Source organism: Pectinophora gossypiella, chromosome 6 (genome assembly GCF_024362695.1).
Source record: "Pectinophora gossypiella chromosome 6, ilPecGoss1.1, whole genome shotgun sequence".
Classification (NCBI taxonomy): domain Eukaryota; kingdom Metazoa; phylum Arthropoda; class Insecta; order Lepidoptera; family Gelechiidae; genus Pectinophora; species Pectinophora gossypiella.
In genome coordinates, this window is record NC_065409.1 from 9,767,146 (window position 1) to 9,795,113 (window position 27,968).

A 27,968-nucleotide genomic window follows, 5' to 3' on the forward strand; every position below is an offset into this window, starting at 1 on the left:
TACCACGATTGTAATTAGGATATTAAATAACGCCAGAAATACTGTCCGATGTCTGGATAATTAAGTCTTTGAAGGTGACAACTAATTTTGAATTAAGATAAGTAAATTATTATGAGGAGCTCGGTGGCGCAGCGGTAAACGCGCTCGGTCTGCGATTGTTGAAGTTAAGCAACTTTCGCAAAGGCCGGTCAATGGATGGGTGACCACAAAAAAAAGTTTTCATGTCGAGCTCCTCCGTGCTTCGGAAGGCACGTTAAGCCGTTGGTCCCGGCTGCATTAGCAGTCGTTAATAACCATCAATCCGCACTGGGCCCGCGTGATGGTTTAAGGCCCGATCTCCCTATCCATCCATAGGGAAGGCCCGTGTCCTAGCAGTAGGGACGTTAATGGGCTGATGATGAAATTATACTTAATAATTTGAAGGTGTAATAACTGACGAGTTCTACATTAAGCCGTAAAATGAAGAATTATTATCATTTACCTTTTCATATTCCTCCTGGCTAGCAAATCTTTCACGTTGAATTCTTGTCATGTATAGGACATGGGTATCTGCAAGAACATCTTCTAGCCGCTCGAAAACTTTTTGTGGAGTTCCTGTGCTGGCTATATATTCCATGATATGTTTTGGCATGCCAAGTCCTGGCGGACTCACATATTGAAGTTGGACTTGGTATAGGGTGAGGAGGCGAGCGAGAGAATGAACGGTGCGACCGTTCTTCAGATCTCCAACCATTGTGATGGTAAGGCCATTTACTGTACCAATCTCCTCTCGAATAGTGAATACATCAAGTAACGCTTGGGTAGGATGTTCACCAATGCCATCTCCTGCATTTATAATCGGCTTGCGGCAGTGTCGAGATGCTTTCTGTAAATAATTATTAAGATCAGATTAAATATTATTTTTCAAAGTCATTGAACTAGTTTTTGTGGTCATGTTACTCACCGCAACCGCGCCTGGCTCGGGATGACGCAGTACAACAACATCGGAGTAGCTGGCTAACACCGCCACGCTGTCTTCTAACGTTTCTCCTTTTTTAGCCGACGAACTTGTGGCATCAGTATGAATAACAGAGCCTCCGAGCCTTTGCATAGCTGCTGCAAAGCTACAACTTGTTCGCGTACTGACTTCGTAAAATATGGATGCCATAACTTTCCCTCGTAAGATGTCGTCTAGGTTTCTACCTTTGCTCACACACGTCTTCATAAATTGGGCCAAGTTAAATATGTCATTAAGTGTGTCTTTTGTGAATGTAGCAACAGTGAGGATACTTTTTCCAAACAGGTCACTACGTTGACGCTGAGTGCCCGATTGCTGAGGAGGGTTGTAATAAGAGGTGCTGTCACATCGTTGCCTCGTGGTTGTTTGTGGAGGTAATGGCGACATGCTTCTGAGTGCTGCTGTATCGTTGAAGTGAACATTTAATTTACTCGTTCCATCAGTTTTGTTTGATTCGATTTGATCAAATTCAATATCACTTAGACGACTGGCATCACCAGAAGTATGGAAATCTAGTGCTGAGTTAGGTCTACTGGTAATTTCTTTTTCAGTTTTCTCAATAGCGTAAACTGGGAATGACTGTTTTTTTGGAGTAGGCCAATCTCGAACGTTTTGTCCAAATCCAGGAGGTACTAAAATCTGACCTTCTACATAAGCAATTTCACCTCGAAGAGTTACACGGTGAATTGCTCCACAGACATTCATACCAGCAAATGGAGTCCATTTGGATTTTGTGAACTCCATTGATGACGGAATTTTCCATTCGTAATCCATGTCAACTTCCACATACGTATTAGGCTGCTCAGGTAAATTGAAAATTTTTCGGGGGTTTCTGTGGAATTTGTTGATGATATCCTCAATGGTGAGGCGTCCTTGGTGTACTGCATTAAGAAGTAATGGTAATATCGTTTCTAATCCCGGAAATCCTGGTGGAGGTTTATCCGCGTTTTTCTCTTCCACTGTATGAGGAGCATGATCTGTTGCAAAAACATCGATGATGTCCATATTTTTCCACAGTTCAGCTTGGTCTTCAGGACTGCAAAGAACTGGACGTACTTCAGCCCGTCCTTCTCCAACTCGGTCAACGTCTGATGTGCTTAAAAATAAGTGATGAGGACATACTTCACAGGTCACTTTTAGCCCTCGCTCTTTAGCAGCCTTGATAATAAGAATTTCCTCTTTCCTAGCGACATGACAAATATGCACAGGCCTATCTAGTAAAGATGCCATCAGAATTACTGCTCCTGTCTTTTCACGCTCTGCGTGGCAACATACTGGTATTTTCTTTGGCCAGTTTTGAAGATGACGTTGCCATATAGTCATGTCATCTAATTGCAGTGTAGTAAATGTTTGATTAAGATACATTTTTAAAGATGCAGCTTGAGGTGCGAGATCACACGCAGTTTCACAATTAGTCGAAGATGCTCCAACATACAGAGCATAGTCACATCGTGCACTTACTCGAGCGAGTGTCGACACATAATCATATGCCGTGCGATCTATCAATGGAGGATTTGTGTTAGGCATAGCGCAAATCATTGTTACTCCACCAGCAAGGGCAGCTGCTGTACAGGAGTCAAAGTCTTCTTTATATGTAGCACCAGGCTCGCGAACATGAACGTGTACATCAATAAATCCGGGCAATTTAATAATATTTCGTGAAGTCATGCAGTCTGTATGTGTTTTCATATGAGGTGCCCCTCCGCATCGAAGCATGGCCTGAAAAAGTTTCAAATATTAATTTATTTTAAGGCCTTTTATTAGATTTTGAGCCAAACGCTATTTATACGTACCTGAACTAAAAGTTTTGCACATTTCACGTCCGTGACCAAAGGTACTGCATAATCTACAGCTAATCGGCGAGTTCTGTATCCATGTGTAGTGAAGGAAGACACCCGACGAGCTCCTCCCCGCATTGGTAGATTGATCACCAGGTCTAGTTGACGTCGAGCCATAAAGTCAGCGAGGTGCATAAGTTCACCGTCTGATCTGGCGTCTTCGGGATCTCCGATGTGGTCAAATGTCCATTGTACACTCTCGACCTAAAATTAATGTATTGATTAAAAAAAACTGAATTTGTGAAGTTTAGGGCAGATTCAGATTAGCTTAGATTCATTAGTTTGTCTTAGAGAGTTTGTCTTCTAAATTAAATAATAATTTCAATCTTACTTCGATTCCGTGTTCGGTGTAAAAGTCACCTGTGCCCATACTTGCGTAAAGCTTGTAGCCCATTCGTTGTAGTATTCTCACAATTGGAAGTAATTCCATTTTGTGCTGAAATAGAAAAAGACCGTGGTCATTAGTTAAGTATTATTCCTTTTTTAAATGAAGATTGTTATTTGGCGTTATAAAAAGAATTTTAAACATCTTACCTTGAATGTGCCAACAGACAGCAATATGGCTTTTTTGGGTATCCTAAACCCAGTGCTCATTAGGGATTTTAAATAAGCTTCGTAACGGTTTTCACCAAAGCATGCGACTTCTCCCGTTGATGCCATTTCCACTCCTAAGGTAACGTCAGCGCCTGCCAATCTTGAAAATGAGAATTGGGGAACCTTCACTCCCACTTTACCGCAACCAGTCATGACATCTACTGGCTCTACAGGTATACCTAATACCACCTTAGTTGCCATTGCAACAAAGTCGTGATCAAGTGTCTTAGACACAAAAGGAAACGACCTGGAGACTCTTATATTGCATTCTATTACTTTGAGCTCATTGTCCTTTGCTATCAATTGCATATTAAAGGGACCAGTAACATCAAGCGTTTCAGCTATTATTCTAGCAATTTCTTTTATTTTATCCAAGGTCTCGTTGTTAATATCTTGAGGTGGAGTGACAAGTGTGGCATCACCAGAATGCACCCCAGCGTTTTCAACATGTTCAGAAACAGCCATACATAATATGACTCCATCAGCAGCGACTGCATCAATGTCAATCTCTTTAGCATCCATGATAAATTTTGATATGACCACAGGGTGATCTTTACTTACTTCACTTGCAGACTTCAAGTATGCCTCTAGATCTTGGTTTGAGTTTGCCACATTCATAGCTGCTCCACTCAAGACATAAGAAGGTCGAACCAAACAAGGATATCCTACTTCCTCACAGAAGTTTATAGCAGATTCGAGATTTGTAAGTTCCTTCCATTTCGGTTGAAGAATACCTTTACGATCCAACATCCTTGAAAATTTAAATCTGTTTTCGGCATTGTCAATCATGTCCGGAGACGTTCCCAGTATAACTGCTTGTTGCCTGTGCAGGTCCATGGCTATATTATTGGGCAGTTGACCTCCCATAGAAAGAACAACTCCATTGGGGTGCTCAAGCTTGTAAATATCCATGACAACTTCAAAAGAAATTTCTTCAAAATATAATCTATCGCTCATATCATAGTCAGTACTAACCGTTTCAGGATTATAATTTACCATGATTGTTTTTCTGCCTTGATTTCTAAGTTCTCTTAAACAGCCCACAGCACACCAATCAAATTCAACTGAGCTCCCTATCCGATATACCCCTGATCCTAACACCATTGTAAAATCTCCTGGAAAATCTAAATCGTGTGATATACCGTTATATGTCATATACAAATAATTTGTTGTTGCAGGCCACTCTGCCGCAACGGTGTCTATCTGTTTCACAAATGGATTGATCTTATATTCCTCTCTCAATTTTCTCACAGCCAGTTCGGTACTTTTGATCGCAGCAGCAATTTGTTTATCAGAAAACCCAATTTGCTTGGCTTTCTTTAATATTTCCGAAGTAATCGATGCTGAATCAACGGCTTCCAAAGTTTTATAATAATCTATTATGTTCTTGAATTTTTCAAGAAACCAGTGATCAATTTTTGTGAGCTCATAAAGTTTTTCAACGGTATATCCTTTTCGAAGTGCCGCAGCTAAGACAAACATTCTTTTGTCCGTGGGTTCTCTCAATTCATTTTCGTTTACTTCTTTAACATTTGGATCAAATCCATTCACGTTTTCATCAACCATGCGTAGTGCTTTTTGGAAAGCTTCTTCAAAACTTCTACCAATGGCCATAACTTCACCCACACTCTTCATGGAACTTCCAATTTTGGTGCTTACTCTATTGAATTTAGCTAAATCCCATCTTGGTATTTTGACAACACAGTAATCCAAACTTGGTTCAAAACACGCTGTAGTAACTCCAGTAACCGAGTTTTTAATTTCGGGTAAGGGTTTTCCAAGAGCTAATTTTGCCGCTACGTATGCTAATGGATAACCTGTGGCCTTACTTGCTAACGCAGAACTTCTGGAAAGTCTAGCGTTCACTTCAATTATGTAAAATTCTTCCGAGTTCGGATTAAGGGCGTACTGAATGTTGCACTCTCCAACAATGCCAAAATGTCTTATAACTTTTATAGCTGTATTTCGGAGCATGTAGTATTCACGGTTCGACAATGTTTGACTTGGCGCAACGACTATGGATTCTCCTGTATGTATTCCTAGAGGGTCTACATTTTCCATATTACATACAGTGATACAGTTGTCATATGCATCCCTGACGACTTCATATTCCACTTCTTTCCATCCTTTCAAAGATTTGTCAATAATTAGCTGATCAGAGTGTGACAGTGCCTGATGAGCAAGAGATCTGAGTTCTTCTTCGTTATTTGCAAATCCTGATCCTAAACCTCCAAGTGAAAAAGCAGATCGAGCCATCACAGGATATCCAATCTGGTTCGCAGCTGCTAAAGCTTCTTCTACCGAAGACACTGCGGCACTAGGAGCCACTTTTTCGCCAATCGCGTTGATCTTTTCAGCAAATATTTTTCTGTCTTCAGTATCTACGATAGATTGTATTGGAGTTCCTAGAACATTCACGTTATATTTTTCGAATACTTTTGACTTTTGCAGCTCTACACCACAATTCAATGCAGTTTGGCCCCCAAAAGTGAGCAGTACTCCTGTTGGTCGTTCTGCTTTAATTACTTGCTCGACATATTCTGGTGTAATAGGCAAGAAATAGACTTTGTCAGCCAAGCCTTTAGAGGTTTGAACTGTAGCGATATTGGGGTTTATAAGTACAGTCTGGATTTTTTCTTCCTGCATGGCTTTAACACCTTGAGATCCAGAATAGTCAAATTCTCCGGCTTGACCAATAGACAGACCTCCCGATCCAAGAATGAGTACTTTCTTTGGCTTTTCTGGAAGAGTTGGTTCGAATGTAAGCTTCTTCGTAATCATCTCATCTACTACAACGTTTTGTTTGTTTTTATAAGCCTTAACAGAATCTATAAAAATATCAAACAGACACTCCAGGTCAGTCGGTCCTGCAGTATGTTCAGGATGGAACTGAACGCTGAAGTAAGGTAGAGATTTGTGAATGATGCCTTCATTGGTTTTGTCGTTTTCGTTAGTGAATAACACTTTCCACCCTTCTGGTAATGTTTTGTCATCAACGGCGAATCCGTGGTTCTGAGATGTCATGAAACACCTGTTTGTGCCATTGTGCGTGCATGGTAAATTGTGGCCACGGTTACCATAGCTGAAATAAAGGAAGCATAGATATATAACAGTCAGAATTACTTGAATAATATTACGACAATGCATGATTATAAAAGACCTAAACATAGGTCTGCAAAGAAGAACCATTAATGATGTCCTTACCTAGTTTTATATGTTTTACATCCAGCGGCTGTAGATAATAACTGATGACCAAGACAGATACCGAACACTGGTTTCACATTGTCTTTCTTGTTGATGATCTCCTTCAAGTTATCAACAACTTTCTTGCATACTTCAGGGTCACCAGGCCCGTTACTGATAAAAAGGCCATCGAATTTGCTGGAATCTAGTTTGTGGTCCCATGGCACAAGGATAACCTTTGCGTTTCTTTTGATTAAGCACCGAATTTGGTTATATTTTAAGCCACAGTCTACGGCCATTATTGTAACTTCGCCATTGGGATTGAACGTTTTTGTCTCCTGGAATGAGAAATCAATAAATGTTGCATATATCATTGGAATTAGAGATCATTATGAATACAGAATTACATATCATCATAGTTATACCTTAACAGAGACTTCAGCCACTAAGTTTCTTTCGTTTGGGTCCTTCAAAGCCGGGAGGATTCCGAAAGGAGGTTCTCCTTGTATGATGCGGCCCAGGATTACTCCTTCTCGCAGGCGATAGGTGAGTGCGCGAGTGTCAATACCGCACACACCCGGGATGCCACGGGCCGCCAGCCATGCGCCCAGAGACCGGCGCGCGCGCCAATGGCAAGCCCGGGTACTTACTTCCCCCACTATCAATCCAGCTGCCCAAATGCGACTGGATTCAAACCATCTGTAAAAGAGAAGGAAATACATATACAATGATCCGTCCGTAGTCCGTCGCGGATGAATATCGGGTGAGAGCCCTCAACGCTCCCCATTTTCCGACCAAGTATTTAATGCCATTTGCGGCCTGAGAAAGCCCAGTTGGGTCAATCTGAGAGAAAAATATTTGAAAGAATTAATGGACCCTAGTAAGTCGATAGCGGTGGACCGACGATCTGGTGAAGGTCGCGGGAAGCCGCTGGATGCGGGCAGCGCAGGACCGATCGTCGTGGAGATCCTTGGGGGAGGCCTATGCCCAGCAGTGGGCGTCATACGGCTGATGATGATGAAGTCGATAGCGATAAGCGCTGAAATCCTCGACCACGCCGGCGGGGTTGGTATCGGGATTCTGAAATGTTTGGTGTCGCGAGCTGATGGGCCGCCCCCTATGGCTAGAGTAATCGGGTTGTCGGGATCGTATATTACGTCCTTCGGCAAGGTTCGCACTATGTACGTGTCTAGAACGTTTTAATAACTGAAGGATATCACACCTCGGCAATCCGTGTTCGTCGCGATCCTCCTCATCAGGCACGCCGTAGTTGCCGACCAGCGGGTACGTGAGCACCAAGAGCTGCGCGTGGTACGATGGATCCGTCAGCGACTCCGGGTAGCCCACCATACCAGTCTGGAATACTACAAGGAAATTATATTAGGTACAACGTGCAAACACCCGTTGGTACCCGTTGGTTGGTATTGAACTAGAACAACACTACTGTATTATTGGAGGCAAGTGTTGTATTCGAAATTGGTCTCCTTTCAGGTTAAAAAGGTGGGTAGGTCCCATTTGTACCATAGAACATGACGTCATCGGACAAAATGAGACTTTTTTTCCCTTTATAAAGCATTTCCCCGGACTTGTTTTTATTTCCATGGAACAAATGGGACCTACCCAAAAAGGTCATATGTAGATAAGATAAGATAGCTTATTAAAAAAATTGACAACGATTGATCGATGTGGAAAAAGGAGGAGAAGAGTGTCGGGATCGAAGAAAATGGAATTCAATGGTCTGCTTACTCCGGTGGGAAATAAGCGTGAGTTTATATACGTACTATAATGCTTGTCATTAATAAAATGTTTAGGTAGATTTTTTAATAATTGGGATTGCGTTGATGTCTTTTGTATGGCTAAATTAGCGCGTTCTATGGAGTATACATTTTCGTTGCTTTTTCCTGTAAAGCTATAATTAAATTCAATTCTTTATTCATAATAAATATTACACGTCAACAAATATTTCGATGAGTAGGTACACATTATATACAAATACGCAATGGCAATTACGTAATTACGTAATTAAGTGATTACGTGATTACGTAATGCGTACGTAATTAAGTGTAAGTATATTTTAATGAATATATAATTTATTGAAAGTCATCAATAAATCTTGTAAGTTTGTATTTCCTTCGCTGAGTTATTTTAGGTATTCGCCAATTCAATTAGATCCGGTTTAGAAATCAACATAACGGAACAGTTGTGTCGCCTTTTTTTGACGATTTGGTTACTATGGAGAAATGAACAGTCTTAACATCCTAAGGCCGAGATTTCCAGACGCAATAGTTAAACAATAGGGTTTGGATTTTAAAAGGACATTCGGTCTTACGAGTATAAAATAGTTTGTTTTACAAAATGAAGTTGTTACAAGTAACCAGGTACTTACCTAGTAAGAAATTATAGAGATAATTGTAATGACACGAACAATTCGTCAACATTACGTTTATCATATTACACAATGCGATACCCAGCAGAAATTCTACGAATTGATTCAAATAAGAAGCAACATACTCATAGAAGATTCAAAGATATTTTATATAACATAACATAGCACCACATTTGTATCACCGACGGAGTAGATAGTTGTTTTTTTTTGTTTTTTTTTTCGTGACTTATTGTAGATTTGCCGCAGATGACATTAACTACTTGGCCGGACAAATGGGGTGCGCTGAAGACTCTCACCCGGTAGTAGACAGAAGACGGGCCTATTGGCAATTAAGATATTTATATATTTTTTCCAATAACTGAGTTTTTTTTAAGGTTAGTTAATATTTACGATTTGTATTATTCTATACATTTTTTGCTCTACACAAAAAAGTTATAATTGTGTCGGTACAAGGTAAACTTAAATTCACTATTCAGTTTTCTACCAGGAAACTGAAAAAAGGTGCAAGTAAACGAATTGTAAGTACAATGATTAGTATAATATCCTATTATGACCACGTGGAATTTAAACCCAACACATAAACTGCCTATATACGTCCCACTGCTGGGCACAGGCCTCCCCTCAATCAACCGGAGGGGGTATGGAGCATACTCCACCACGCTGCTCCACTGCGGGTTGGTGGAGGTGTTTTTACGGCCAATAGCCGGGACCAACGGCTTAACGTGCCCCCCGAAGCACGGAATCATCTTACTTTTTCGGACAATCAGGTGATTCAAGCCTGAAAAGTCCTTACCAAACAAAGGACAGTCTCACAAAGTGATTTCGACAATTTCCCCATAATGAACAATAACTTATAATGACTAATACGGCTAACAACTAATTGTTCCACTTGACATTCTCGCACGAAAAAAAACGGAGGCTGTTCAAAACCCAACCCAACCTATCTTATCTCTTCATAATAGATACGTACACCCTGCTACCTGCTAAAGGTTTGTACAAACATAAAAGATAATGCAGTTTTTATGTCTGCTCTATGTTCGTTTGTACTTTGCAATTTATGTATATATTTTTTTGCTCTTCTGTTACACGGAATCGCCATTGTTGTTTTAATTATATTTAATTCGATACATTTTGGTGCTAGGAGTGATATTTTTCAGATCGATGGGATTATTTAATGGAGTATTTAGCTGGGGGCATTATTGAAGAGAAAAATATTGTTTACTTATAAAGTTTGTGTAAGTATTTTCAATACTTGTGGAGATTTCTCTAATTGGCGAGGTGTTAATTTTTTTACCGAATAATATGAGATATGTACTTATTTATCTATCTGTACAGTCATGTATTATTCAAAACATAGACGAAACGTTTCGAGAAACGGAAGCTAGAGCCCTTGCGCTTCACTTTGCTCGTCTTGGCGGGGCACTAAAACCGTGCCTCAAACTTCGTTTTCGACAATAAGTTTATAACAAAAGCTTAAAAAAATACACGTACCAACTTCACCCTCGGTGGGCACTCGTGCGCCGAAGCTGCGTCCTCGGAACACGGAGCCATCTGCCAGCACCAGGCTGCACGGCGGCCCCACCTCGCAGCTCAACTCTTCTGACATCTTCTATAGCAACAAAAGAACTTCACTTTCTTCTTCTGTCATGTGGGGTGTAAGCTCAATTACCTCAACAATCATGGCGCCAGGGTTTTATTGAGCCGCTAAAAACTCCTGACATGTAATAAAAATCTTAGACTTAACGTGCCCTCTGAAGCACGTAAAATTTTGTTTACTTACAGACAATCAGGCGATTCGACATACAATGTCCTAACCCAACTAGCAACCTAATATTCAACACCACAAAACTCACAAAAACTGTGGTAGAGCAATAAATTAAAAAAAGAATCGTTCTGATGGTAAGAAGTTTCGTAGCAGGAAAATTGACTAGCACACACTTTATATGATAATATATGAGGTACTTAAATACCCTGATCAATACGCGAGAATCGAATATTTATTTACGTAAATATTAGAATGTTACTTTTCCTCTAACCACTGTAACTCGTAAAAAATCTTAGCGAAGTATGTGTTATCAAACCATGACTCAAATGACCATAGTAGATACGCTTAATTATATCTATTTCAAGTCCAAGTAAACATGTAGAGATCAGAATTGTTTATTTGTAGCTAATGAAGAAATCCTAGATTGTTCCATTATGATAGAAGCTATGCCCATCTACAGTTTATTAGGTAGGTACTTTTGATCGTAAACATCAATACCTCAAGTAGTTGCAGCGCGGGATAATACAACATGTTAGTGATAACACCTTGTATTATTATTATACTATCCTGCGCGGTGTCACCACCGTACCTACCGAATACTGAGGAGGATGATTCTGTCAGCTCATGATTCTATGTTGAAATCAAGTAGAAATTTCTATCGTAAAATTCATATATTTTTTTTGTGTTTTTATCAATAACTTATTTTAAATTCTATACTTCTGCGTTGGAAAATTATACTTGATAGGTATTGACTCAGAATCATCAGCTGTATTATCCCTCTCAATATATCTTTAAAGAAGATTTTTGCCATCAAAGTTTATCTATTAATCTAAGGGGACTAATCTAAGGGGATTTTTACAATAATTAATAAAATAATATAATAACACGTGGTTATGTTATCAAGAAAATAGGACAAAATAGTGCGACTTCCGTATTAATTGGGGCAATCAGCTGATATGTTGTAGGTATGAACAATGTGAATCAATTTTTTAGTAGCTTTCATGGGTTCAATGTCCTGGTCTGATGCATTGTTTTAGGTATCAAGAATTAAGCATTACTACACTACATTTTTCTTGTATTTTTTTCACAAATATAGGCGTGCGGCGCAACTTCTACGAAACTAAAACCGTATTAATAAAAAAACTAATTATTGATATTAGTTAGAAACTTAATTTACAGCCAAACAATTATCACAAAACGTTCTAATGTATAAATATAAATAGCGTAAATAAAATAATGTAAACTATTAGTGCAATAAAACACCGATGTATTGCGTTTTACCTATAACTTAGGTTTGCACGCATGTTCCTACACCACGCGTAATTGACAAATGCGACGTGTTGCTATGGGGTCTTATGTCACTTAATATAAACAAGAAATGGTTTAAGTTAAGTTGGTTAAGTATAAGTTAAGTAAAATGCGTGTTACTCACTTGATTTGTAGGTTTGTTTCGCCGGCCACGTGGGTTGTTCGCTCCGGGAGTGGAGCGGTCCGGCGCTGCCGCAGTGTGCACGACGACAGACCGAGCCTCGACCGGCCCGCCACGGCGCACGCGCACCCTAGTGTTGCCGAATAATCGATATTCGACAATTAGATTATTTAAGGGCTTAGAAAATAATCGATTATTTGGTAACACTATGGTGAGGTCAAAATCCACTCGAGAAAAGAAGATTTATACTATGAATAATAATAGGTATAATTTTGCACCATTGCCTAAAGTGTAAGTTCCTATCGACCGTAATTTAACTATTGAATAGTTATCGACCGGTGATATTTATCAATAGTATTGATACTTTTTAAGTATTGATAGTATAGACAAGACAATCGATATGGTTAGGCCAGGTTTATTATTGACTATCGATAGGTAGTTAAAGTATCGATAGTTCGGCATCACTACGTCTTATCAACTACCTATTAAATACTTACATCTCGCTCCCACACCCAGCAACAACGAATTCTCTTTGTCACACATTCCATGTTGTCCGCCGTCTCTGGCTTGAACGATGCCATTCAGGATTTAATTGATACGAAGTTAGGTTCGGGTTATAGGTAGACACGCGCGCGTGTTACTAGGTTAGGTGAGTACCTATATCACTACAACTCAACATTTCGTGTCAACTGTTTATGTCAACAATATTATTAACTGATACAAAAAGTTATGCAAAATAGACAAATCTTAAAACTTACATACGTAAATTCATGCTCGTGATCCCTTTCCTAGTAGGTAGCCATGGGAAAGACTCAAATAGATATTCAGGAGAAATCTTAACATAGCTACTACGTAAGTATGAAGGAAAGAAAGAAAGAAAAAATATTTATTCGGCATACTTAATATTAATTAACATAACATACTAACCACGCTCACACACGCTCGGTAACGCAAATAGAGTGGGCAGACCTACAAGTTATCAGTAGACAACTTGCTGGGGCTATATTATTTGATAAGGATCCTACTAAAAACTATTAACAATGAGATAACTGAAAGAATTAAACATTTTTATTTTTAAACTTCTGTATTATCAGCGACAACATTTTTTTTAAATCACTTAAACTATGTAACTTTCTTTTTCTTTCCGTAAACAAGTTATTAGGTAAGTACAAGAGAGAATAGATACCCAATATATAAGTATATATGTAATGTAAATATTTACGTTAACGTTTATTTAGTACTTATACAATACAATCAATTTTGTATTATTCACATGTTTTATGTATTAAATATTAAATCATTTGGGTTTATGGAGCGAATCACGGCTGAGCCGTTAAGGATTGGGTAGTCGATGAGGTTCATAGTCAGAAATGGGGATGGCCATTCCAGTTCCAGTATTTCTATCGTATTGACGGCTGGGTAAGAGTGCAGCCATACTCCAGGCACGTAAAGAGTAACTTGTGGACCTGTCGCTGGCCAGTATCTGCCTAGGTTATGTCCATTCACCCACACGTACCCCTGTTGGAAAATAGTTATATTAGGAACTTGGCATTACAAGAAAACACATACAGGAAGTTAGTGACATCGTAACGAATACTGAGGGGCATGATATGAGACCTTGATTCTGAGTTAATATCAAATTATTTTCAATTTTTTACATTTGCGACGGAAAATTCCGGAAAAATGAGCTGAATCATCCCCCTCAGTATTCGTTACGACGTCATTTAGGTACACCCTGTGCAAGTATGTACAGGTAGCCTACAAGTACGTAGTAGGGGGGCTATAGATTGTAGTCAACAATCAATAAGTACTTACTTGTCAACCGTCATAATTCATAATTATAATAGTTCATTACATTAGAAAAGACTCAATCTTTCTGTTGGTTATTGACAAGCCCGGGAAGATTAGAATTGCAAAAAAGACTATAAATATGATACGTTTGAGTATTATTCGCATATATCTACACAAAGTATCAGTTTGAGGCTAAGATACTCTTGCCTTCTAGTATAGTGCGTCGACGGTTGTCAAAATAAACTACACTGGCCTACAAAAATAACTAAGTACACTTTTAAAATTATAATAACCTTTTAAGAACAATACATTGTTTTAAGTTTACGCGGTTATTATCATAATTAAAACACATAATAACGGGTTCTTACCGCGTTTAAATGGGGATATGAGACTCCCAATGGGGAATGGGGATATGGGAGTCTCATATCCCCATTTAAACGCGGTAAGAACCCGTTATTATGTGTTTTAATTACTTTTAAGAACAAAACATAAACTTTTGAAGTAAAAAGGACTTTAAATGTAACTAATGTATAGTTTAATTTAGTTAAGTTAGGTACAAAGAAAGCGGATAAAATTATCTGTTAAACTTTTTAAATTTAAACACTAACTTCTATAGTTTAGAAAAAATAAAGTGTAGTAGTTTTGCAGGCTAGTGTATTTTCTTGATACATCTTTTTCGCACTAGGCTGTGTTCTATATTTCTGTGTATGTATCGTGGCCATATCATAGAATTGATCATTTCATGAAATGGTCGTATTTCATGAAATAGAACAACATTCGTTGGCCACATCATGATGTGGCTTGGCCAGATCAATGAACACAAAACGTTTAACGATATGACCAACTAAATGCATGATTACTTCATGATATGGCCAAACGTTAGCGATCATATCGTAAAATAGTAACATTATCCACCGGTAGTGGCGCTGGTGTCGCTTTGTTTATGTTTTGCATAATGGCGGCGGACAATAATTATTCTTGTGTGAACGCGAATAATACGAATAATAATGAGCAAATACAAGATAAAAGTGCATTGAAGCAATGTTTTGACACTAAGGTGAAAAGAAAAACTCGTATTAACAGTAGACAGCAACTTTATTTTTATTTTTAGGTTATATGGCAAATAATGAAGGTCGAGTGACCACGCTACGTAAATCAATGGACTATTATTGGATTTCAAAATATGATATAATTAAAACTGCGAATGAAGAGATATTAATTTAAAAAAAGAAAAATATAGACGATCCTACTGTCCGTAAAGTTTCTTTTTTTGACGTGACTTATTGTAGATTTGCCGCAGATGGCATTAACTACTTGAAACGGGATTCTATTAAAACGCATAAAATCCTTTTTTTATAATTTTTACAAGGCATAACGGTAGGTTAGGGTGCGGCCCTTGGGCCACCCCTACGCCTCCAGTATGTTTATCTTACACACGAAAAGTATACTGAATGATGACCAATGGCATGAAATAGTGTCAAAAAATATGACGACGACTTCAAAGCGAGATGCAGTTACGGCGTATATGTCAACTACATCAACACTCCGTTAATCGAAAATGACTTTTTAATTTTTATTTGACTTTTAAACATTTTTGTACTTTGTACTAGAGTAATACATTATTTCCTACCTTATTTCGCGTTTTTATTACACCACTTATCATGGACACCCTACATTAATGATATGGCCAAACGTGGATGGAAATATCATTAAACGCTGACGTTTAAACGATATGGTCAGTTGAAGTTAGCCATTTCATGAAATACGACCATTTCATGAAATGGTCGATCATTTCATGAAATGGTCAATTCTATGATCTGGCCACGACATATGCATACGCATATAGTATAAAAAAAGAAAAGAGTAACCTTGGTCCATCCAGTGGTGTCGAGAAAGGTGTCCAAACGTTCAGATCCCTGAGGCAGCCTGAAGTATCCTCGATATAGGGCAGGGCCACCCCGGCGCGCCTGACTTGGGTTTTGAGGCTCCACGTCAATTATTTCCAACGGATATCCAGTCACTTTCCATTTACCCTTCAGTACGTGATTACCCAGCTTCACTTCGCTTCGAATTCCCTGAAATAAGCTAACTCTCGATCGTTATTGTAATATGGATACGCCTATCAAAAACAAGCTTCTAGGTACAATAAAGTTATAGAAACATTTTTGTTTGACGTGACATATTGTAGATTTTCCGGACAATTGGGGAGCGCTGAGGGCTTTCACCCGGTACAAAATATAAGACAAAAGGCCTGAGGGCGCCCAGTTGGGCACGAACGTCGGCTCAGGGTGTCGTCTGAGAGAGCATTAGGATCAGGGGACAGGAATACGCACCTTGAAATCATGTATAAATCCTCCAAAATTTATTCGTCCCTGATTCTCAACTAGCAAGGACAACTTGGATCCAGGTAGGTGTAAGTAGGATGGAATAGGCAAGCTGGTTATCTGGCTCGATCTGCTTATTAGACCTGCGAATATCTGTCAAGAAGCACGTTATTTTTAGTAAGCGGAACATTAAAGACTTATTTATATTTAGAAGTACCTAATCGAAGGTTTTTTTTTTATTTATTTATTTTCATTATATCCTTAATCTAAATACATGGTTTGAATGATGCCGTTAAACCACAGAGGTTTGTCTCGGCACCCATTCGTCGCATTAAAATAAAGGTTCCATAGGTTGTTTTTTATTTATTTTTTATTTTCTCGATTCTCCTTTTGTGAATGCTCTTGCTGAGGTCATTGGCGTATTTGAAGTACTTATATGTATGACTAATCAAGACAACGGCACACGATGCCGCTTCCAGGAGCATATCCAGTTTTTATGTCAGAGGGATTACCAGGTCGCAGATAATCTATCTCCGAATTATTTCGATAACATTGCAGTGGCCATCCATAGACCTGTCGCCCAGGCAGGGGGGGGGGGGATCGTCATGACCCCCCATGACCCCTCCTTGGATCCGCCTAGGGCCGCTTCCGTATTATAATCTGTTTTTATTATATAATCCACTGCTGTTGTTTCTCAGAACTCAGAACATTAAATAAATAAATGTCACGCTTCATCAATCTACATAGCATCACAGGTTATACGCCGTAGCATTTAAGTACAGTTATTTAAACATGTATTTCTTGAAAATTTAGTAAAAATATACTTACACCATCGATATAAACGTATACCCTGTCGCATGGTTTCTTTATTTCTAGCAAACGACTGGTGATATTCGCTGGGAGGTCAATTTCATACAGCACCAGTCCAGCGCGTTGCTCCAGGGCCTCGAAGGTTGGCAGAATAGAACCACTCACGTCTTGGTACCTTTTGCCTAGTTCATCACGACCCTCAGGTGAAAGCAGCTCTATCTGGTGGCTGAATGTCACTTCCCCATAAGCCCCTTTAGGAGATGGCACTGGCGGGGTCTGGTTCCGTATGTCAGGATTGTACTGGAAATGTATTTGTTTTGTATGACTTATTGATATTATAATAAGGATGATGATGATTAAGGACGGTTCATTAGTTTGCTTAGCTCCGTTAAAGGATAGTTTTATCAGTCAAACTGTTCACGCCAAAACGTCTACTACATATTCACCGACGGCAACACCGAAGATCCGGTTCCTGCGTTCACTTTGTCTATTTTTCCATCTCTACACTTGCGTATACGCACGGGCTTGCATTATTATCTATAAAATGTGATGTATTATACCTACAATATAATAAACAATTCAGGGTTGATGAGATTGGTAATCCACCACATAACTCACACGATAAAAGAAGAACAAACAATCCTAAGAAAAGAGGTTTCATTTCAGAGGTTACGTTTTCGGAAAATTCGCCAATATTATTTTGGAAATAGAAATAACAAAATATTTTTCCTGATGTTGTTCAACTCATAAATCTAACCATTAAACCACGGATCCTAGTACAAATACTAAATACAATCATCATCATCATCATCTTCCTAGCATTATCTCATTTTTCACAGGGTCCGCTTACCGAACTTGAAGACTTGACAGGTCCCTACAGAAGCCCTTCCGTCTTCTTCTCGTCTGATCTTCCAACCCGCGAAAGGAAAACCAGCCTAATACAGGTTAAGTCACATACCTCCGAAAATGCATTTCTCAGGAATGTGGGTTTCCTCACGATGTTTTCCTTCATAGCTCAGCAAATGATGATCCAAACATGAATTTTAAAACAAATTCGACAATCATTGGTTTAGGCCTGGAGAGGCAAGCGTTCTATCAACTGGGCTACCACGGCTCTAACCCACAAATACGAATACAATAATAACAGATATTCTGTTACCTGTTTCATTAAATCACGGATAGCATAATACTTCGGTGTAGGGTCCCCAGCCTCACTTATTGGTGCATCGTAGTCGTACGAGGTTATGTCAGGAAGGTATTCGGAGAATCTGGGGTTTTGGTTGGCACCTGTAAGCATTTTATTAAGTACTATAAAACAAAAGGAAAGTACGTACCTACCTATGTTTTCCCGTGGCCTCTGCCTATCTATTATGTAGGTATGTAATTAAGTTCTTTTACTTTCAGCAATAGATCTGAACATATCGTAGCACATTTATAAATTGACTGAATATTTCTGTTTTATTCCATTCTTTGACTGACAATTGCCAAGTTTGCTACAGGAGTTATTTCTGTCGACAAGTTTACCAGGTTTTTTCAATGCAATTATCACATTACTGCTAAACACCATGTTCTAAGATAAAGCTGATGACGATCCCGACAGAGTTAGGTGTTATTGAGCCTTCGATAGTCTCTTAACCAACCGGAGCAGGAACATACGTACATATATACATTAAGAGCCTATAAACGTCCCACTGCTCACTGCTGGGCACAGATCTCCCCTCAATAAACCTGAGGGGGTATGGAGCATACTCCACCACGCCGCTCCACTGTGGGTTGCTGGAGGCATTTGGGCTAGTAGCCTTTATCTTACTTCTTAGCACGGAATCATCTTACTTTTTTCTGATAACCAGGTGATTCAGCCTGCAATGTTCTAGCCAAACAAAGGACAGTCTCGCAAAGTGGTTTTCGACAGTGTCCCCGTTGGTAAACGAACCTGGACCAGATCGTGAGCCCAATGCTCTAACCACTTCAAATAGACCATGCAAGCTGTTGTAGACTGGGGCAGATATGGAGCATAAACTCCCACTGAGCAACAGTAGTCTTACCTGCGCTGAACTCGAAGTTGGTTCCTCCGACGAATATGTACATGTTGACATTGATCTTACGGTCCAGCATGTCTCGCAGTGAGTTGACGACCCTCACCTTGTCCACTGTCTGCAGCTGTTCTGTCCAATGAGTCAGCCAACCAGGATAGAACTCTGAGTTCATCAACGGACCCTTAGGCATAACTTTCCGCAGTGGTATGAACACCGTATTGAGGTTGTAACCTGCATAAAAAATACAACATGTGAAATAAACAACAGGATTTTTGTGCTAGTGAGTTTTAGTCCCTGGACAAACTAAAAGAGAGGTAGGTATGTTAGTTATAGTTAAGCATGCTGCAACTTAGCTCACATCATCCACCTTTTACCATTAGTCCCGGTAGCATGCTACACAAAGACTTACTCTATTTATCGCATAGCGTTAGTTTATATATTGCAACATTCGCAACGCGCTCGATAGGTGCATCATGCTACGGGCGCAGGCGAGTTGTATAATGGCAAGTCAGTTTATTTGTTTGGATGTTACATTGTCACGCCTTCGCTACTAAACCAATGATCATGAAATTTTACATACACGTTGTCAAGGGTAAAGAAGCGGACATAGGGTACCAATACAATACAATGCAAAACAGTACAGTACAATACAATACAGTACAGTACCATACAGTACAGTACCAAGCAGTACAGTACAGTACCATACAGTACAGTACCATACAGTACAGTACCAAACAGTACAGTACCATACAGTACAGTATCATACAGTACAGTACAATGAAACCCACGCGGCCGCGGATGGAAAACTAGTTTTGAATAAGATAAAACTCGCCTACTCCGAAGTCCACAGTAGTGAGGGTATCTGGCACTGCTCCTGCTTGCGGGTAGGGTTCGGGGCTGCCGTCTGTGGTGTACAACAAAGCGCTCGTGCCCACGTGGTGTTTGATAATGTCGCGCATTTGAATCTTGTACTTCATATCGTTGCTGTAACTACCGTATTCGTTCTCAACCTGAAAAAATATATTTTATATTTTCATTAAGTATGTCTTGCAGCAATTGGCCGTTCGGTTGTCGTTATAAAGTTCATCATAAGCGTGGAAGAACTTTCAACGAGAACAAGACTTCAGTCCAACATTAGGAGCACTTTGGGAGCTAGACCTTCAGCAACAGCTTCATATATTGTAGTAAACTATCCAGCTACACATCTCCATCTATCTGCGAGGAACTATAATTGGCTTTCTGTATTTCCGATGATTATAGCTGTTGTTTCTCCGAAGATTAAATAAATAAATAAAAATTTATGTTTGTAGTTCTGCGTATAGAGCGGTTTAGCTAGGTTTATCTCCCCCCCCCCTCGGTCTTTCTTTAGTCTTCAATAGTATGACGTCTGACGTCACACACATAGATGCACCTGTACGATAACGTCAATGTAGTAGTTGTGTGTCTGTGTAAAACGAGGTTTTTTGTATGAAGTAACCAGGTGTGATTTGTACTATTGCATTAGTCGATTGGGATCACACGTAATCAAAGCATAGTAGGTACCTGAACTAAAATAATTGGTCCACCGTTGCCGTACAGAAGTGGTGTCATTTGTTCAAACAGTTTAGCCATCCATATTTGAGTTTCATTAATGAAATCTGCAAATAAATATTCAAAGGATCACCGCCTTGTTGCAAAACGATACTAAAGCTAAAAAATACAGGGTGTTAGTGACGTCGTAACGAATTCTTTGAGGGATGATTCAGACCATGATTCTGAGTTGATATCAAGTAGAATTTTCCCCCTCAGTATTCGGTACGATGTCATCCACCCTACTGGGTGTACTCACCCAGTATAGCCCGCGCCATGAAAGATGTCCACGGTTTTTAATGGAGCTAATTTACAAGTCATAATAATTCTATGCAGAATCTACGACCTTAAACCTGGTATTATTTTTAATTTTCGTTTTGTAATAAAGCGGTCATATTTCAAGTAATAAACAGGGTAAGCAAAGGCCTCACTGTAATAATATTAAAGAGTTATTTACCTTTATCAGTCGTACGTAGTTTTATGTTTGGATACTTGCTCAATAACCAGTAAGGAAGGCCTCCCTGAAATAGGTAAAGTTATTATTATTTTCGGAAATAATAGCGACCTTCTTCTATCGTGTGGGTTGTGAGGTGGATTACCAACCTTATCAACCCTGGTGTCAGGGTTACTATTGAGCCGCCAAAGGCCCCTGATATGACTCATGTAACGACTACGTACATACACCAGTAAGTAGTAACTGGGACCAACGGCTTAACGTGCATTCCGAAGCACGGATCGTCGTCGTCGGTCGTCGGATTAGTCTTGAGCGAATCCGAGAAGCGAATGGTGTCAAAGCACACCAGTTATTTCTTGACCGGACAAATGGGGAACGTTAAGGGCTGTCACCCGGTACAAAATTTAAGACAACAATCCCGAAGGTGCCGAGTGGACAATTCTTAATCAATACTTACTTACTAATAAGTACTACTTAGACTTGATTTTTTTTGTCTTAAATTTTGTACCAGATGAGAGTCTCCAGTGCTCCTCATTTGACCGGCTAATTAGTCACATTAAAAAAATATATGATGATGGTCACAAGAGTAGGTGCAGCCCACGGCAGCGGCGGTGCACACAACCTCACGTACGTCACACTTACTTAGTATCTTTATGAAATATTCTAATAGTAGTACCAAGTCCCTCTCAGCGCAGATGTAGGGTCCGGGGCGCAGGAGGACGTGCAGCCCCACGGCGGCGGCGGTGCGTACGAACTGCTCCACGTCGTAGTCCCCGGTGAAGCGGTACTGCCTCCGCTCCGGCTCGTGGTAGCTCCATTCCACGTAGCTGGAGAAATACATAAACATACGTAAAGTCACGCTGCTTTTTCCCGGGATGATACTCGTAAATAGCCTTAGCGGATTTTGTTTCCTTTTTATTCTCCGTTCATTTAACAGAGAAGTTACAAAAAACTATCAACGGATCAAATACGCCCATCATAGGAACTTGTACATAATACCAACCAGAAAAGTATGACTTTGAAGTACCTATTTATCTTCTACTTAATTGTAGTATAGAAACTTACGTAGCGACGGAATTGAAGCCGGCTGCCTTTATTTTCTGTAATCGGTCTAGCCAGTAGGCGGCAGGTATTCTGAAGTAATGTAGCGAACCCGAGATGATGTGCAGCGGCTGCCCGTCCAATATGAAGTCATCATCCACTATTTTTATGGAACGATCACTCTGAAAATAATAAACAACTTGCGATACCACTGACGTCATGCCATGGAATAAAAAATATGATCACAGTAAAGGAAAATATTTATTTGTACTCTCTTGTGTAAGTTGTTTTTATTACGTGTTTTGTTTTATATTTGTTACTGTGGTGTTCCTATTTTATGATTACTTATATTATTTCCTATATATTTTATTATAATATAAAATATATTATAATAAACGTTTCTTTCTTTCAAAATTACGTAAGGAAAATGATATGATAATAATTTTCTACCTTTTCCAATTAGTTTTGTACCATAATGTAAGTAAGAAGACTTATAAGAAGACTTTTTGCGTTATGGTTTGATTGTGAAAAATTAAGTTGTAAGATTTAGTATAATCTGTAAGGGTGATGTTATTGAGTAAGTATGTAAAATGTCTAAATAAGTAAATAAAATAAATAAGTTTACGTAACGCGTTGTAATCTACATTCGCTCACAGTCAATAAAAAATAAGCGTCAAAATGGGGGGACCAATTGCTTAATGTTGAAATTGCATATTGTTAGATATACTACCTATCCACTAATATTTGATACCTAAACTAAAAAATCTAATAAATACCTTTCTGGGGGGGATGGTGCAGACCATGTTACTTTTGCGATGAAAAATAATGATTTTAACTCAGAATAATGAGCTGAATCATCCACCTCAGTATTCGTTATGATGTCACTTACACCCCGTACAAGCACATACAGTAACCATACAAGTACACAACATACACAAGTGGAATTTCCTCTCGGAAACTTCATGAAAATTGTTGTATTTTATAAAATAATTTTTATTTCTATAATTTGGCGACGGAAAATTCCGCTTGATATCAACTCAGAATCATAGTCTGAATCACCATCAAAGTTTTCGTTATAATGTCACTAACACTGTATAGGTTTGCATTCTCATCATTCAAACCAGACTGTAACCCCTTTATAAAATTATGAATAAGTACGTGTTTTTTCTCCTCGAGCGATCCTTCCGGCCAGATGTAAGACGGTTTTTGTGCCCGAAACACTGTTTGTACCAACCAGAATTTGTAAATAGGAACCGGTTATTTCGGATCAGATTTGCATTTTCAAGATCTTAACTCTGGCGTGATTACAGATCAGGTTTTTGAGATTATTATGTTCTAATAAAAAAGTATTTATAAATAAGAATAATTGTATGTACTTAATGGAATACTTGATTTATCATTTGGTTAATAGAGCCATTAGGCATAATTAGAACGAATGTTTGTTGGTAATGCTTTGTTTGTTTGTGATGGCCATGTGATATCTGCAACTATAAAGTTCATATTCTGATAAAATTCTCCGAATAGGTCGTGCACCGTTTTTCGTTAGGTATTAACCATAAAAAAATAAACAGCTGGTTTGGCATTTTAGTGAATGTAGGAATCAATTGTTGTATACGGTAATACCGGGTTTTAGTACCGTTAGATATATTTATTTAATAGACAATTAAAAATAACTTTAAAATAACTAACTAGCTGTAGGTAGGTAACTTTGAAATAATTACCTATAAGAATGAACTTACCCAAGTTGGAGGGCGAATCACTCTTTCCTCAATGTTTCATATTTAATAGATAACATATTTTTTTTGTTATCTGTCTGAATATAATCAGAAAGTAGTTATATATTAAAATATTCCAAGAACGTTTGTTTCATTGTTAATATTTAATTAACTTCTTATGGCTTTTCGCGCTTGTAGGTAAACAGTATAGAAACGAGCGTTCAAGTTTCGATTCGTAAACTTTGATATACCTATATGGAGCAGCAAGTTGATGGAAAATATTCAGAAACGAGTAAATTTACTGATTACTAAATTTTATCAAGCATGATTATAAATGCTCGTGATACAGGGTAAGATAGATAGGACCATTGGCTACCAAAGACAGCCCATGTTCAGCGATTATTTACGGTTTAGGAGATATGACCCATTTTGTACCTTTTTCAAGATTTTACACCACACTTCAGAAAACATTATTTTGTCGCTATCTCTTTCTTAATAATTCTTTTATTTTACTTCATACCTATTCCTAAGGAAATGGACCGCTAGTTGAAAAAATAAAACATTCAAATAAAAATAAAAAAGAAGTTATTGGAAGTCAAAGTGAGAATTTGGGCAAAATTGTGACGGTTGTTTAAACTTCGCCGAAGAATACTAATTATTGACACAAATATTGCATGAGATAGATTCGAAGGAAAATTCGTCATTTTCATACCTACATTGTAGTTGATCGGATAAAATTGATTTCCATAGTTTCTGCTTACCCCGGTGGGAAATAGAGGTGAGTTTATATATCTTAATTTAAAATAGCAATGTTTACCGTTACATGTGACGGTGTGTTGTCAGTACTGGTGTGCGGAGGTGTCGACCAGACCACCCGGTAGTTGGCCGCGTCCACCCCTGATCGCTGCGGGTGCCACACCATCACGCAGACGAACCACGCCGCTGCCACCACCAGCACATTTGCTCCAAACATTGTTAACTGAAAAAAACTATCCTGTAGTTTTAACTTGGCCGGGCAAATCATATTACAATCGAGACTATCAAGAGCTCTTATCCGGCTTATAACAAAGCCGCCCTCAGTGGTCCAGTACTTGAGCGTTGGGCTCACGATCCGGAGGCCCAGGGTTCGAATCCCGGTGGGGACATATCACAAAAATCACTTTGTGATCCCTAGTTTAGTTAGGACATTACAGGCTGATCACCTGATTGTCCGAAAGTAAGATGATCCGTCGTGCTTCGGAAGGCACGTTAAGCCGTTGGTCCCAGTTACTACTTACTGATGTAAGTAAGTATGTAGTCGTTACATAAGTCATGTCAGGGGCCTTTGGCTCAATAATAAGACACCAGGGTTGATGAGGTTGCACAACCCACACGATAAGAAGAAGAATAACAACAAAGCCGCGGGATTTTAATAATAAAACCGTTTAAGATATTGAACATTAAATGAATTTAAATTAAACAATATACTTAATTGCTTAACCTGGAATCACACAAAACATAAATGTACATAGGTGCCACACTTCACCGAAAAAAGGTGTCCGTCAGAACCGCCGGTCACTTTTAAATGTTATTTTATTGCTAAAATACGTTGGAAGCAATTTTCTAGTGATAGGCACTAGGTGACACTAAGTGCACCATTTCAACTTACAAAAAAAAAACAACAGAAAATACGCCGACAAAGTACAAGTGACCGGTGATTCTGACCGTCACGAAAAAAGGCCAGGGTTCAGGGGCCAGTGCGGACTCTTATATTTATAGATAAGTACCAAAAGATACATTACCTATTTACTGGTATTGTATTTGTAGTATATTTACATGTATGTATTTTGAATATGTCAGTGCCAAGAAATTGTTTAACAGTTAAGTATAGAGAGGTACCTCTTGATTGCATTATTTAAATATACCTACCTACTCTATAAAAATAAACCAGTGCTAATTGTTACACTTAATATAATGCTCATTCCAGTCAAAACACAATTTAAATAACATTAGTATAATGAGCAAAGAATCTCCTTGAAAATTTACTACTTATTTATATTATATTTTCCTCAATATAACGTAGTTTACATAATAATAATGTAGATACTATGTTACAAAAAAAAATGTATACCAATAGTCCCCTATTCATTTAATTACTTATTTAAATACCTAAATCAATTTTAAACTTACGTACAATAGTATAAAACGTCATAAAAGGTATCATTTTATTTTTAAGATCTAAGTACATACGTACACCAATAAAGATATATATTAAGTATACTTACTTATATATAATACCTAATTAGTATTTACTATGACACACGACGAGTTTGAATATCGAAAGTGCATTCCAAGCAAACGCACGAAATGTAATAATCAATAAGTACAGTAAAACATTTAAGTCTATTTTAATGTAAGTAAAAATAAAATTTTAATTTACAATACTTAAAGAAAAACAATAATATTAAAACTTGTACTAAATACTTATTTACAAATTTTAAACAAGACAATTGCAATAATTATTCGAAGAAATGGTAATTTTACATTTTTAATGGTTAATTATTACCAATAGGTTCTCTTTTTTTATAAAGATAAAAAGTATATTTCTTAGCATTTCATGAATCTATGCGACTGAGTAACTAATGCAGTCTTCTGAAAGACGGGCCATGTCGTGTTCACAAATTATATCTACTTACTTACTTCGAGCGCTGAGAATGCGGCAATGACCCGCGCGCCCTGGCTAGATTGACCTGACTGTGAACTTCTATGGTCGAGTTGTCCGCGGCGACGGCGAAAGACGCGGGAAACAAGTCGCTGGAACTCGTAGTTATTGTACTTTGTGTTATATACCGGTCGGTAGAGAACGAGTAAACGGGACGAGCGGTCGCGTCGGTACCCGCGATGGCACTCGGTGGTCGACACCGCACACATGCAGGCTCGCGACTCGCCCGTATCGTCCCGCGGATTATGTTACGTGAGTGCTGCTAGATAGGCCAGTGTGTAGCCACATGGCTCGAATGATTGTAGCACACGCGAATGCACTCCTGTCTCTAAGCAAAATATACTTATATACTAAATACTGTTAGCGTTAGGCTCACGATCTAGAGGTCCAGGTTCGATTCCCGATGGGGACATTGTTGAAATCACTTTGTGACACTGTCCTTTGTTTGGTAAGGACTTTTCAGGCTTGAATCACCTGATTGTCCGAAAAAGTAAGATGATTCCGTGCTTCGGAGGGCACGTTAAGCCGTTGGTCCCGGCTATTAGCCGTAAAAAACACCTCTACAACCCGCAGTGGAGCAGCGTGGTGGAGTATTCTCCATACCCCCTCCGGTTGATTGAGGGGAGGCCTGTGCCCAGCAGTGGGACGTATATAGGCTGTTTAATGTTATACTAAATAACGCTGCGAAGAATTATCACTGAATTACTTCATCGGGGAAGAATATATTTTTTTAACGTGACTTATTTTAGATTTACCCTAGATGGTATTGACTACCTCGGCCGGACAAATGGGGAGCGTTAAGGGCTCACAGGGCTGAGAGTACCCAGTTGAGGCACTTTGGTTCAGGGTGTCTGAGACAAATGGAATAGCACAACAAATAAGTAGTGAAACTGAAGAAAATTTATATGGATAGGTCAGTCATATGAAAAAAAAGAAAAGGTGTAAAACTAGGTAAATGGGTAAAATTACTTATCCAAAATCTGTGTCCTAATGACACGAACTCAACTCTAAAACTTTAACAATTAATAAGTCCAACTCGTGTACTTATTGTTTTTAATTATTGTGTACCTACTTACGAGGTTAAAACATTTGATGTAAGTAGGTACTTAATTTAAATTTCATAATTCTTATTCCATCATAACATAACAGTAAGTAATTTACTTTAATAAACATCCGTAGTTATAACGGTAATAATGGCTGCTGTTACCTATTATTTAATAGGTTACAGATAGGGAATGAAATTCCGACTCGAGATCGCTAATTCGAGATGCGCGGGATCTCGAATTTGCGATGTCTGAACTGAGTTCATGCAATAACTCTCCCAGGTAGGTACAA

The 27,968-nt window shown here is 38.7% G+C and overlaps 1 protein-coding gene across 3 annotated transcripts in view; it reads right to left on the bottom strand.

Moving 5' to 3' along the window:
* LOC126367590 (CAD protein) overlaps positions 1-26,896 on the bottom strand; it is a 29,084-nt gene extending 2,188 nt beyond the window's left edge. Inside the window, exons 1-22 of one of the 3 annotated variants that reach the window (XM_050011179.1) lie at positions 26,612-26,896; positions 24,750-24,911; positions 22,242-22,399; positions 21,853-22,003; positions 21,180-21,243; positions 20,696-20,790; positions 19,986-20,163; positions 19,163-19,384; positions 18,277-18,404; positions 17,136-17,417; positions 16,317-16,460; positions 15,852-16,058; positions 13,583-13,710; positions 10,490-10,602; positions 7,835-7,976; positions 7,038-7,311; positions 6,634-6,950; positions 3,370-6,511; positions 3,167-3,271; positions 2,791-3,039; positions 944-2,716; positions 482-865 (exon numbers count right to left, since the gene is read on the bottom strand). In XM_050011179.1, coding sequence (XP_049867136.1) covers positions 482-865; positions 944-2,716; positions 2,791-3,039; positions 3,167-3,271; positions 3,370-6,511; positions 6,634-6,950; positions 7,038-7,311; positions 7,835-7,976; positions 10,490-10,602; positions 13,583-13,710; positions 15,852-16,058; positions 16,317-16,460; positions 17,136-17,417; positions 18,277-18,404; positions 19,163-19,384; positions 19,986-20,163; positions 20,696-20,790; positions 21,180-21,243; positions 21,853-22,003; positions 22,242-22,399; positions 24,750-24,911; positions 26,612-26,842 — 8,649 coding nt within the window. In that variant the 5' untranslated portion in view covers positions 26,843-26,896. Of the gene's footprint in view, positions 1-481; positions 866-943; positions 2,717-2,790; positions 3,040-3,166; positions 3,272-3,369; positions 6,512-6,633; positions 6,951-7,037; positions 7,312-7,834; positions 7,977-10,489; positions 10,608-12,195; positions 12,292-13,582; positions 13,711-15,851; positions 16,059-16,316; positions 16,461-17,135; positions 17,418-18,276; positions 18,405-19,162; positions 19,385-19,985; positions 20,164-20,695; positions 20,791-21,179; positions 21,244-21,852; positions 22,004-22,241; positions 22,400-24,749; positions 24,912-26,611 lie in introns of those variants that run through there. The other 2 variants (XM_050011178.1, XM_050011177.1) reach the window with 2 other exon arrangements.
* Positions 26,897-27,968: the final 1,072 nt, after the last annotated feature.